We start from the raw sequence: 13,624 nt of genomic DNA, 5'->3' as shown, positions 1-13,624 counted from the left end.
AGTTCTAGGATAAACTGAAGAAGTTAAAGCTGCTGAAAAATCTGTGAATAAAAGACAAAACACTACACATGGTGATAGTTTTACATGTGTGATATCTACTTAAAGGTTTGTTGGTAAAAGTGTTATCTTTTATGGACTGGAAATAGAACTGCCTACCAACTACCCTGTTAGACGATCTTGTGTATCTGGAAGTTTACCTGCTTTGATAAAGTATAGTAGTTGTTAGTAACTAAGAGAGATTCTCACACCTCTAAACCACATCTTTCCTAAAATACGAATGTTTAACTCTACCAAACCAGGAAGATCAAGTAAGCTAAAGTTCTTTAAGATACCAAATGGAGTTATCCAAGGCATAGAGTTTAGGTGATAATGTCTACATAGTTGAAAAATTTGAATAACAAAACAAATAGATGAACATCAGCTGGGAAAGTATGATATGAGCAGGAGTCTGTCAGTGACCATATTTCTAATGTCAAAGAGGAGAAAATAGCTAGTGAGAAGACATAAATTTGCTTCAATCAGATTGAGAAGAACTAGCTGAGAAAATTAAAGACAACTTTTGGAGATGTGACTGTGAAATTATCTTAAATGCATGGTGTTTAGAAGAGGAGCAAAAAGAAGGACAAACTAAAAGTGGTGGACTTGGAGATATTGGTGACCTCAGGTTACTTGTGGGTAAGATTTCTCTTCATGAGATATAATGGAAGAAAGGAATTAGCTGGGAAGAACACTGAGGTCTCAAGGCGGTATATTAAAGGTCCAGTTTAGTGCAGCTGAGCTCCTCATCATTCACGTGTTAAACACTAGGAGGAAGACTGCAGAAAAAACATAGATGAACTACTGAATATGAAAGTAAAAGACTAATGTGAAAATGAGGGCAAAACTGAAAGTTCAAGGTGCATTGTTCGTGTTTCCTGCAAGGTGTGTTTTGTTTGGTAATAAGAAATAATTCCATACCTGAGTTAGCAGAAGGAAGGCAATATCTACCAAGTGTTGGTTTGCTGTTCATTGGGGAGGAAAAACTGATAGCACTGGGAAAGCTAAAATGTTCAATGCTTGTGTATATTACTCTTTCTTAAAAACAGTCATTTTGCAATTAGCTAACATAAAACTAGCAACAAAGAAGGAAGATTATAGCCTGGACAAAAAAAAACCCAAACCTAAACTACAGAATAGGTGACGTGTTTTCAAACTGTTCAGCCTATGAACAGTTACGGATTCTCTTCAAAGGACAGGTTATCTTTATCAGGACGGCTGAAAATTCAGACTTGAAAGAAAATGATGTCTATTTAGTACCTTGCTTTAAAAAGTGACAAAAAGGCATGGGGAATTAGAAGCATGTCAATTGAAATAAAAAATGCTGGAACAAATAATCAGACAAACTATTTGCAAGCAACTGGAAGATAAGAGTTGAAAAACAGCTAACGTGGTATGGGGTGATTTGGTTTTGACAAATCTAATCTAACTTCTTTTTGTAAGTACTATTACTCTGTCTCTTGTGGATAAGGAATAACCGTAAGTGTAATTTTGACTCCAGGAAGGCTTTGATGCTTACATGAGACTTGTGCCAACAGGCTATGTGCAAGGTAGAACTGTATTTGGCTAGGTGCAAGAAGAGCTGAGTAACTGTACTTAGAGAGTAATCATCAGTAGTTCATTTTCAAACCGACACAGTACATCATGTTGTGTTTCACAGAGGTCTGTCCTGTGTCCATTTCTTTTCAGTGTGTTCCTTAATGGTCTGGCTGACTGAGCAGAGGGGAATGGTTATAAATTTTGGATACTGCTGGCTTCCTTGTAATGACCCTTGTGTTATCCATGGGACACAAGTAATAGGGCAAGAAGTACAACATTTAAATTGCAGGAAAACGCGGTAAGGCTGGACACATGGGGAGAAGGGGTAAACTTCCCAATTACAAGAATACTGAAGCACTGGAATGGGTTGCTTGGGGAGACAGTATTGATCAGTGGAAGTCTTAGGAATGCCTAGACTAGTATCTCTCAGGGATGACAGATGTAGAGCTGATGCGGCTGTAGGCGGGGAAGTGGACTAGATGGCCTCTCCATCACTACAAAACAGAACTAGGAGAGTTTGCGTAGAATAGATTACTATTTTGTATTACATGTTCAGGAAAATGTTTGCATTGTTTCCTGTCCTCTCCTCCTCTTTGCCTTGGTAGGGACATAGATTTTTGTATGTCAGTGTCTGAGTAGTTTAGAGCATATTGTATGTGTTAGCACATATGGCAAATATATTCCATTTAAAAACACAGAGAGAGAGTCAACCTGCTCGTGGTAGCAGGTGTGAACGGTTTTCAGCTGCAGTTGTCTGTCCTTTATAATAGCTGAGTTGTTTGCAAACTATTCTAGGCAGTCCAACTATTACACCAAAATATTTGCTCCTAAGGTTTCTATTTTCTGAGATTTCAAGTAAATCCACCAGCATATCTGCTTGCAATACTTTATAGACAAAAATCACCTATATGTTTGTATGAGGCAGTAGGAGGTCTCTAATCAATACACAGGGGTCCAGCGTGCTCTGTTTATGTGTGACGGATGGCACTGGTTCTACAATAAACTCTACTTTTGTCTGGCCTGATGCCCTAGAGCTGGCTTTTGTGCTCTCCTTGTGGGACTGCAAGTCTGCTTTAGAATTACAGCTAAAATTCAGGTTGCTACAAGACATTGCAAAATCGGGTACTGGATTGCACAAGACTTGCCTGCTGTTTCTAGTTCATTGCTTCTGAAAAGACCAGACCCTAGATTTGCATCCATCTGGGTAAATGTACCCAGAGGTTTCCCAATAGGTGATTCTCAGGTTTGGGGTTTTTTTGGGGCGGGGGTTCGTTGTGGGTTTTTTTTATTTTATTTTCTGATTTCTTCCTCTTCCTTCGTAAGACTAACTGTAGTTGGCTAGAACTGCTAGAGCCAGTTTGTCTTTCTGTGCAGCCTGTAAATAAATAATTTACTAGAAACAATAATTATACTGTAGGCCATGAGTGTGTATAATTCCAGTATTGTACTTTGTCAGAAAGTCATAATCAGTTGCAGTACACTTTCTCATGTTGAAAAACTACAGGATGGGTACCTCAGTAACCTCATCAAATCTGTCGGTATGTACATAGGTGTGCGCACATCAAACTGGGTCACTTCACTTGCGCCATACTTAGCCATATGTTTTATTTTGTAGCTTTTTAAGTGTATAAGTGTTCTATGCTTCACAGCCTTTGTATTTCTTGACTGTTTCTGCTGTTAGTTAAGGGTCCAGTGTGCCTGTTTTTCAAGATGTTATTACCAGTATGAGCAGCTGGACAATTAGCGAGAAGCAAAGACCTGTAGTATGCATGTATATAGTGCCAAGAATTGGGGTGATACTATACAGAAAGCAGCTATTGGACCTGACCATTAGAATTTCCCTTTTAATCATTAGCCAGAATGCATTACGAGGCAGGTAAATAAACTTTACTGTCAGTCATCCATAAGACATAAATGCCTTGTCATAGGACAAAGTAAAACTCGCTAATCTACAAACAGTACTGCAAGTAATTTGTAAAGATGCTCTGGTTTTTCTTTGTGAATATAGCTGCTGAAAATCTTCTCGGGTAATATTTCATCAGCTGAGCAGTAGAAATTGTCAATTTTATGAGAAGTGAAATTTACTTTTTCTTCTTTTATTGTGGCTTCCCCCATATGCTGTTTGGAAAACAAAAGAGGAGAATTCAGCTATTGCTGTATGTCCCTCTTTGCTGAAGCTTCTGAGAGTCTTTAATAGCTTTATCTTCACTGGCTTCGTTCTTTTAAATGCAAATTGGAAACAGTGGGGGGAAGCCTTAACGGATTACACTCTGCTAACCAACCCCTGGATTATTATGATATACAAATGAACACGTGTCTGTAAGCTCATGAGGCAGTGGGGAGCAAGGTAGGGTATTTGCTGTCACTTGTGAGAAATTTTAAGTACAGATGATGAACAAAAGTCTGGAGTTCTGCATTTTGTTTTCTATTCTTCCACATTTTAAAGTTTTTGTTTATACCGTAAGCATACAGATGATGAACAAAAGTCTGGAGTTCTGCATTTTGTTTTCTATTCTTCCACATTTTAAAGTTTTTATGTTTATGCCGTAAGCAGTAGTAGTAGTGAAAATGCTGTTGTGTATAGATTTGTGTCCTTAGGTACCTATGTCCTTGGGTATCTTGGAATGGCCTGGGCTCCCCTCTGTAGTGCCTATAATTCCTTCCCCGTATAATGTAATTCCTTCCCCTTTTCCTGTAAGGCAGCACCTCCAGCTCTTAACTGCCCTAGAGAGCCTTCTCTATCCCTGCGTGTCCCCCAGCAGTGGGCTGGGGAAGATGAAGCTTCTGCTGCCCTGATTTAGAGCTGGCAGAGGCAGCATCAGGTTTCCACTTACTGGTTAGGATTTTTGCTAGGTCTCTGTGTGTGATTTTTTGGCAAAAATCCCACTACTACTTCTGTTGCTTCTTATGCAAATAAAGTTTGCTTATTTACAGTTTCACTGTATGCTTCATTTTCTGTATTTTCTGATACAACATAAATGGAAATGAGTGTCTTAAAAATTACATGGTGAACTGCTGTGATAAACCACCCATAACAAGGAAGATGCTTATTTGCTTTTCTGAAGATTGAGACTAGTGTTCGACAAATTGTCTATTTTGTTATACACTTAGTACTGTTAAAATCTTTATATATAAATACATATATGCACAAAGGTATCCATCCAATATATATAGGCATATTCCTTCGTTACTTTAATCTTCAATAATTCTTTAGATCAAACGTGCAAAAAAGCTTTCCTTGTAAACTCTACAAGGCATTCAGATCTCATGGAGAGGACAGCACTGTGTTGTTTCTGTCATGTAAGGTGAATGCTTTATGAAGTTCTATTGGCAAATTTTTGCCAAGAGAGTAATAAATTCGGGTAAAATGCAGTGTAACCTCGATCACTGATAGCAGTTCATGTGCTCCATCGTATTGCTAGTAATCACCGAACCTATATATCCAAGGTGGTATGAATACATTTTTTCAGCATATGTTTACAATGCTCAAGGAATTACTTCAATTCCAAGGAATTACAGTCCTCACAGAGTTTGGAGCTATCTTCTGTTATTCCATGTGATCCCCTACTACCGTTTCTTGTGACTCAGAGTAGTGGCATTAATATTAACTTAATTGTAAATATCACATATGAACTGTTTCACTGGCAATGAATGTTGGTCTCCTTTTTGAAACGCAAGTAGTCTTTAGGAAATAAGATGTTCTGCAGGGAGGTGCTGGTGGATTCAAGCGGGAGAATGCCAACTTACTGACATTTCAGAACTCCCCAGAACAGACAGATGAGCTGAAGTAGAGCATAAGGGCAGCCTTACTGACAGCAATAAACATCACTCGGAGCATTTAGCACCATTTTTAAAAATCAATTTGAGATTTGCCTTACTTCTCTTGTGCTCATGTCCTGTAGCTTTTTTGCTAGTTCTTTAACTTGCAACACTGCCAATGAGATTGTTCTTTCCAACCTGAGAAAATGCAACAGTGAAAAATACAACCCAAACAGCGAATCCAGCCACCTTCAGAGTGATGATGTTGCATGTGGTCCAAACCAGAAGCAACACAGCCCAGTGCCGTTCTCTTGGTACGTAAGGAAAACTAAAGTGGGCAGAATGGGAGAAGAGAACAGATGCGAAGTCCAAGCATAAGCTAGCTGCTAGTTGAAAAGTAATTGCTGTTTGTGTGCTTGGGGGTAATACGGGTCCTTCCTTGCTAACCAGCCCAAAGCAGTTTGCATGTGGGCAGAAGCGTATACCTGACCCGTTTGATAGTGTTGGTCTGGTGCAGAAAAGAGGGTGCTCCATGGGCTGGGGGTCTACCGGGCTGTGGTGGGACCCACTCCCCTGGGCTGTGCGGAGTGCCATGCCGCTCTCATTCACTGACACCGTTTTGGAGGCTCACCGCAGGCTTGGCCAAAGTAGCAGCGAAGCTTGGAAGAGGACAGTAAGCTTCACTCCGTAACACTGGTGCAAATGTTACGGTTTTGGCCTGCGGATGCAAAACCAGTTTTGCGTTCCACCTTTGTGAGAGTGCAAGGTGCGTGCTTACTTTCAGAATTAATCCTGAAGCTGGCTCCCTAGCTGTAGCTTACAGAGGTTGTTTCCTCTGAATAAAAATCGAGGTGTCTAATAGTTAAAAGGAGGAGGAAAAGTTAACCCCTCAATAGTTAAGGAGGGAAGGTAGGGGGAAGAGGCTCATTTAATATGCAGGGATTAGGAATATGACAAATAGCTGCTGAATTTGCTCAAGGAATCTGGTGTAGAAGCATTTCCAAAAAAGCAGGAGAAGGAAGCAAAGAAGGTTATATGTGGGATAATGATACTGTCTACTTTTTTACGAACATTCTTTGAAAAGAGCAGAGTTTGTAAATTCCCGACGCAGACCTTTGGGATGGTTCTTGGCATCAGTGCAGTAACTGAAATAACCTATTGGCAAGAAGGTGACTCAAAAGGCAGTTTGTTAAAGAATTGTCATGCTGATGCAGAAAAACGAATGTAAGAGCTGTAGTAGTAGTTAAACAGATTCCAAGTCAGTCATTTCTACCATGAAATTTGAAGTGTTCCATGTTTTGCTGAAAGTAGCAGCACTTCGAGTCTGACAAATGGGGGAGAGGGTGTTTCTTCTTTCTTTTTTTCCCTTGCTTCTTCTGGCTCACTTAGGAAATGAGTTTTGTGCACTTGTTCTGTGTGTTTGTCAGTAGTGAGTGCTGGCAACAGGATGGAGAAACAGGAGCTCTTTTAGGGATAAGCTTTGTCCACGCTATAACAGACATCAAACACTTTAAGTGGAGACAGAACTGAATTTCCTATACACCAGAGACAATCAAATATGAGGAACACGTTCATAAGAAACTAGGATTTAAACTTCTTTTGCTCCTAGAGCCACTCATTAATTGTCGTTTGGCATGTGTGTGTTTGCTTTTTGCTTTTTTTTTTTACCAGCAAGTATGTGCGTTCCACTGTGACTCTTCTCAGCCTTGGTGGACAACATCGCTATCTTTCTACTTTGTTCTGTTGTGTCTTGGTATTTTTGTGTATCCAATCTAAGAATCTCAAAGATAATCATAAGCAGAACTTCAACATAGCCTGTATATATTCTTTCCATATGTGGAAAGTCATGTTTGCGTGGGTTCAGTCAACTCAGTAGCAATCCTGAAGAATTCTGTGGGATGGTTCATTGTTCTGAGGACTCCTTATTTGATAGAGAGCATGTAAAACATCTTCGCTCCGCATAAATAAATCATTACATTATATTGCCATTAAAATTAATTCCATCATTTAAAATACCTAATTGTGCTGCTTTCTCTAGAAACTCTGTATTTTCTCTAACTAATTTTTTTGTTTTAAATCATAATTTCTATTTCATATATTTTCTATAAAGATAACCACTTTTGTATCTGTATTGAATATAAAAGTTATAAAGATAAAGCTGTTACCCCTTCGAAGGTAAAGAAAATCAACTTCTAATCTTTTGAGAGGCACGCTGCAAATTAAGCAATCTGTTACAACAGTCTGTAGATGAATCACCATTTACAGAAGAACTTTAAGATATTGTTAATTCCATGTTGATTTATGTAATTTTCCTTTGCAAGCAAGAAACTATAGGGGAGTGGTATTACTAAGTCGCATTATGGAGGTAAACATGATGTGACTTCTGGCAAATTAGCACAGCACTTACCATCTCTGAAAAGTTTTACTATTATGTTACTTGGCATCTACTCTGAACTCAAGAGATAGAAAATGCCTAGGAAGAACAAAAGTTTATCAAACAGTTTCAAAGGGCACTTTAAGACAAAACCTTGTCAATGTCTTGTCAACACCACATTTTTAAAAATACTGCCTTAAACTGGAAGAAGTCATAGTGCCTCGATCAAACAGTTTCAAAGGGCACTTTAAGACGAAACCTTGTCAATGTCTTCTCAACACCACATTTTTAATAATACTGCCTTAAGCTGGAAGAAGTCATAGTGCCTCATTTCTTATATGCATGTATATATATATGTATATGTGTGTGTATTTTTCCTAGTGGAATTTAAGTTATGTTAGGATTCAGAAATACAAGTGTTACAAAGTGGGGGAAAAAAAGCAGAGCATAGGGAGCCAAGGGTCTGTAGAATAGCTTCTTATGAAGCACCATCAATATGCTAGGACTGTTCTGCCTGGAAAGAAATGGCTCAGGCTGTGGTACAAGTCACAAGATTACAAATGGCATGGAGAAGGTGAATATGGCATACTGGTTCACCATCCCTTCCAGTACAAAGCTGAAGGGTATCAAATGAAACAAGGATATTTTGGATTTTAAACTACGAAAAGAAGAGGTTTCTTTCCTGGAGTGTGTAACTAAGCTGCAGAAGGCCTTGCTGTGGGATGTTGTGGGTGCCAGAGGCTTAAATCAGTTCATAGAAGACTTGGACAAACCTGTGAAAGTGTGGCCGGTTAGGGGATGTTGAAGGCAAAGACTGAATCTCCGGTTCAGAAGGTCCCTGCAAGCACTGTTTGCTGCGGTCACTGAGAGTTCTGGGAAAATGTGGTTTAGTGCTTGCCCAGTTCTTACATTATTCTTTAGACATCTGCTTTCAACCCTGTTAGGAGGTAGTGTGAACCTTTTGATTTGACCTACTACAGCCGACTGCTACGGATGGCAGGAATTAAGCAGAATGATTTGGGACTTTTTCGCAGAGATGACAGTTAACTTTTCTTGGTGGTATTCCCAACAGGTAAATACTGACACAAGAATGTTGTTGGATGCTCCTAAGATTTTTTTTTTTTGGTAGGGATTCCATTAGGGTCGCACAGATTTTAAGTGAGATTTTAATTTAAGATACCGTTACCATTTCTAATATCTCATCATAATGTTCATACTTGCGAAGTAATTTCATATAAAGAACTATGTGAAAAGAAAATTGGTTTTGATAGAAAAAGAAATGTTGCAGGGAAAATGCCTTGACATAAATAGCTGAGGGGGTAAGGCAGTGTTCTGGTGGGGGAAGGGGTGGAAAATGTGGTCATTTCCAACTGCCTTCTTTCATTGTGGGATTGGCATCACTTAGGAAAGTAATTTTAACCTTATGGCTACTTTAATTTCCTGTTCTGTAAATTGGTAGCTGCTTAACTTCCCAGCTTAATGAACAGTGATTTTTAGTTGTACTTCGGGCGTCTTCTGAAGAGTAACTAGCTGTGGAAGTAACAAAGAATTCTGAGTAGTCTTGTGCATCTGGGAAAAAAAAACCACAGGGGGGCCAGTGTGCAGTGTTCGGGATTTAAAATCCATCTAATACCAAATACTTTCAGCACACAAGTATTTTGAAGTATTTTGTACTTCCTTTTTATACCTCTGAGGAAATTTCTCCAAGTGTAATAGATCACCTAGTCTGCTCTGCTAGATTCTGCTGTTACTGTCGAACATCAAAGGTGTTTCCATTTTACATATTTCTCAGTAAGAAAACCAGAAAATAACAAACTTTCCACTAATGGATTTACGAATCATTTCTGAAGGGGGTTGCATTCTTCCATTAGCAGCCAAGATTTACCTGTGTTCCAGTTTGAATGCTTGCTGGATAATGTGTTGACCAAAGTCTTCTGAAGATAAATTTGTCCAGTAAAGCAAATGAAAAAAGACTATTATGATCTTGAGTAAACCAAAAAAATACTTACGATGTGCATGCCTTCTGGACACGTGTAAATAATAAATCTACAAAAGAGTGTAAACTGTTAGATGCATATTTTTCTCACCTTGTCTCATTTTCTGAATCTTTTTACTGTAAAGTTAAAATTTACTTGCCAAATGTATTAGAAGGTGATTTACTCAGTGAAACTTACGGGCCTAAATCATTATGAAGTTTCCCAAAAAATAGTAGCATAGCATGGAAATACCAGATAGATGCATGACAGTTATGTGGCAGCTATTAAAAGCTACCTGCAAGTGCTGTGTTAGATATATTTTTAAGGAGTACCGTTAAGGGTGGCAACAATACATGCAAATTGGAGATTTTTAGCCGCACAGCCAGATGCATTGGTATAGATGCTAGCATCCTGAGGATGAAGATAATTTTTTTCCAGCAATAGGAACTTGGCAACTTCAATATAAATAAAAACTAATACATCAAAGTCACTGCGAAATGCTGTAGTTTGCTACTAAATTAATTTGCATTTCATTTCTGAAGGTATGGCAGAAATTCTGGTCTTCGTAAAACTGTTATACATTCAGACTTGAACTCTTTGAGCTTTGATATTTCATGTGTCTTTTATTTAGACTTTTGTTTCATGACCAACTATTGTTCACTGTTGGTTTCTGATAAGCAATAACAACAACTTTGGCAGAGACAACAGTAATGAAGTTATTAAACTTTAGACCAAGTAGCTTCTTTCTTAGTGAAGCGACATTTTTCCAGGTCTTCGAATCAGCCTTGAACAACATTACATCATTTTAAAGTATTGTTATAAGTTGTACGTTCATTAAAAAGTAATATTGCCTAAGCAAGAATTCCATCAGTGACTGTTCAAACCATCTCTATTTCTGTTAGTTCAGTCTACCTCAATATTTTCTGTGGCAACTATGCAAAAAAACTCCTTAGCCTGCTTAAAAAGTAACTTTACGTTTTAAGTTGATCATAACTTGAATGACTATATGATAGTCTGTGTATTGTTAAAAATATTGAAAATACTGATTTTTGTTTCATGTTCCTTACAGGTGCATTCTGCTCCCTCTCTTGGGAATGAAGCCCCCTCAGCAGAGCCTCTTCCTGCTCATAGATTCGGTTGATGAGGGCTGTAACATCTCTGAGGGTGAACAGACTTCGACAAGTTTATCTGGAACAATAGCAGAGCTTTTAGCTGGCCACTTTGAATTCTTCCCTCCCTGGCTGCTTCTCCTGTGTTCTGCCCGCAAGCAGAGTAAAGCTGTTACAAAAATGTTTACAGGTGAGTAGGGAGCATAGGAAGTGTTTGTTTCTGGCGCCTGTAACTAGGACGTGGTATTTACAAGACCCTCAGTGATGCTTGGAAGCACTGATGCATGCTTAGTTCTAAAAATTGAGAGTCACAGAAATGATAATTCTAAAAAACGCATATTCCAGTTTACTGAGGACTACAGAAAGCTTGAATCGGCCAACTACTTTAGAGGTAAATTATGTCTTTGCAATACATCTGCAAAGAATATGGCTGCTTGGAGTTATCCTCTTGCTTTGCTAGTTTTAACAAGCTTTGAAACAGTGTAGGTGATACTTAAGTACATATGTGTGTCGGCTGCATACACCCGTTCCTTACAACTTTTCCTCTCCCATTAAAATTTCTCCCCTTATTTTTAGAAAGCGGGGAATAATCTTTGAAGGTGGAACTTGAGAGGGGAACAATGTAGATGTGGATTTCTGGAGTATACTTTTGGCAAAGGTTGCATAGTAAAAGAATTCTTTACAGCTTCTTCATCCAGGCTTTACTGTGTCATGAGAACATTTCTTCAGTGTAATGACATTGTTACTGGAAAGCCTCTGAAATTTAATAAAGGGCAACATCTAGACTGGATTCCAGACCTATCTATAAAGCCTGTGTGTATTAAGGGCACAATTAGGACAAAAATGTGATTATAGAACATAGACCCATAGGCTTGGTCATTTCCACAGTGGCAAAAGGTCAATGGGATAATTGCGTTTTGGAATGAAGTACTGTATTAATCAGTGGCAGACTTAAAGATTGGTATTTGGGAGTATGCGAGAACTAAAGGAAACTTTGGGGTAGCTTCACAGGGCTCCTTTGGACGTTCATATGGGAATAGTTTTGTCAAAGCTTGGCTGATTAGTTATGTTGTCATTGCCAAAAAAACAGACAAAACTTTCTTCAGAGCAGTTTTATTTCCTTTCCATTGAATCGTATAATGTTTCAGACTCGTCCTAAAAAATTGCTGTTGTCTTCTAAGTATGTTTCCAGATGGAATTCCTGACGGGAAAAATCAACAGAATTAATGGATATGCCTTTAAAATAAATTTAATTTGAATGAGTTAATTTCTCATTTCCACAGAGAATGACTTGATGAATAGCATAAAGGAAGTTGGCTTGTGCTATTGTAATCCCTTCTTCACTGTGGAAAAGGTACAGCAAAGAAAGAATTAATCCCAAATTACTGGATACGATTTGAAAAGAAGCTTTATAGTCTGTTTGGAGGAAGTGGTGTTTTATCCAGTATGAAAGAAAACTATGACATTACAGCCAACGTGACGGCTGCCCACTTAATACACTGTTGGGTGATTTTTCCTGTTGACAGCCAATATTGAAGTTTGTGAAAAGTTTAGTGAGGATATGAGGAGCATGGCTGAAGCTTCGGTTAACTTCAGCTACATTACAAGTTTGTGTTGTAGAACTTGAGATAATGTTGATTTCTTTTCTGGTTCTAGCCGGAAAAGGATAGACTGTCATTGACACTTCTGCTGGGGCAAACTCTTCTCCTCCTTTATGGTATTTGAATGTTTACTTTTAGCCCAGCCGATTTATAAAGCTATTTAATTGGTGGGCAGGCAGAATTCAAGATCAACAATAAGTCTTTTTTGCACTCGTGACCGAAGAAATAAACGGTGTATAATGTGCGCTGCACTCTGGGACACTATTGTACTTGAATTTTGAATGCTTCTGATTTCCCAGCAAATAAATGTTTGCAGCCATAATGATAATATAATCACTGTACATTTTCTTCAAATGTGTTTCTTTAATTTGGAACAGAAAAAAATCAATTTCACTGTAACTTAGTCAGATAATTGGAATCCTTTTAGGATTATTTTAGGAAAATGTGTCCCATCTGTAGTTTTCTATGCTAAAAATTTTAGAGTATGATATGAAATATATATTAACCAATATTAATTTATTTACAATCAGTTTATATCAGTTTTCACTTAAAATTTTCATGCAGTGAAAACTTCCTCCTGATATCTGCTGAAATGAGAGCTAAACCTATTTGTCAGAAAGTGTTACCAATGGCTGGGAGCAGGATTACTGCAGTGGCCTGGTCCTGACAATGCTCTTTTTTGGGTGTCCAGTACAGGTGAGAGTTCTGCAAGCATCTCCGTAGCCAAAAATAGTGATGACTTGGAAGAGAGAGTCCAGTCTTTCCAGCAGTGAATACATCATCCCTACCTCTCCAAGAATGAGAAAAGGAGGAAGGGTGTTTATTCTGCTGCTCTTTGTTCCTTCACTTTTGTTGGTGACTTATTTATGAAAGTTGGATAGTTGTGCCTGCATCTGCTGCAGCTTGTGTTCTGGGCCCTTCTGGCTTCCCAGATTCTGTAGTAGCACAATGTGCTACAGATTTTTCCCCTTACTCAGTTTCTCAGCTTTCATTAATTAAAAAAAAAAAAGAAAAGTTTTTGCCTCTTGTGGCTGCAGAGACAACCTCAAAAATATGAACCAAATGTAAAATGATGCCTGCGTGGGTCTGCAGTCACCCTCCACAGTGAGCAAAAACCAGTTAACTGAGTAAAAAAGGATGGGAACAGACAATGCGTGTCCTCCTGCCTTCTCTTGCATGTGCACTGTCACCAACAGCCACATCATGCCTGGCTTTTTTCTTAGCACTCTT

The 13,624-nt window shown here is 38.5% G+C and overlaps 1 protein-coding gene across 1 annotated transcript in view; it reads left to right on the top strand.

Annotated features, from left to right (window-relative positions):
* The window catches only part of ANKRD50 (ankyrin repeat domain 50), a 39,504-nt gene that overhangs the window by 13,432 nt on the left and 12,448 nt on the right, over nucleotides 1–13,624 (top strand). Inside the window, exon 2 of the mRNA XM_009707882.1 lies at nucleotides 10,754–10,983. Within this exon, the coding sequence (XP_009706184.1) occupies nucleotides 10,754–10,983 (230 nt within the window). The remainder of the gene's footprint in view (nucleotides 1–10,753; nucleotides 10,984–13,624) is intronic.

Source organism: Cariama cristata, unplaced genomic scaffold, assembly GCF_000690535.1.
Source record: "Cariama cristata isolate BGI_N322 unplaced genomic scaffold, ASM69053v1 scaffold8079, whole genome shotgun sequence".
Taxonomy (NCBI): Eukaryota; Metazoa; Chordata; class Aves; order Cariamiformes; family Cariamidae; genus Cariama; species Cariama cristata.
The sequence above is the reverse complement of the archived record's forward strand: the minus strand, read 5'-3'. Positions and strand labels throughout refer to the sequence as shown.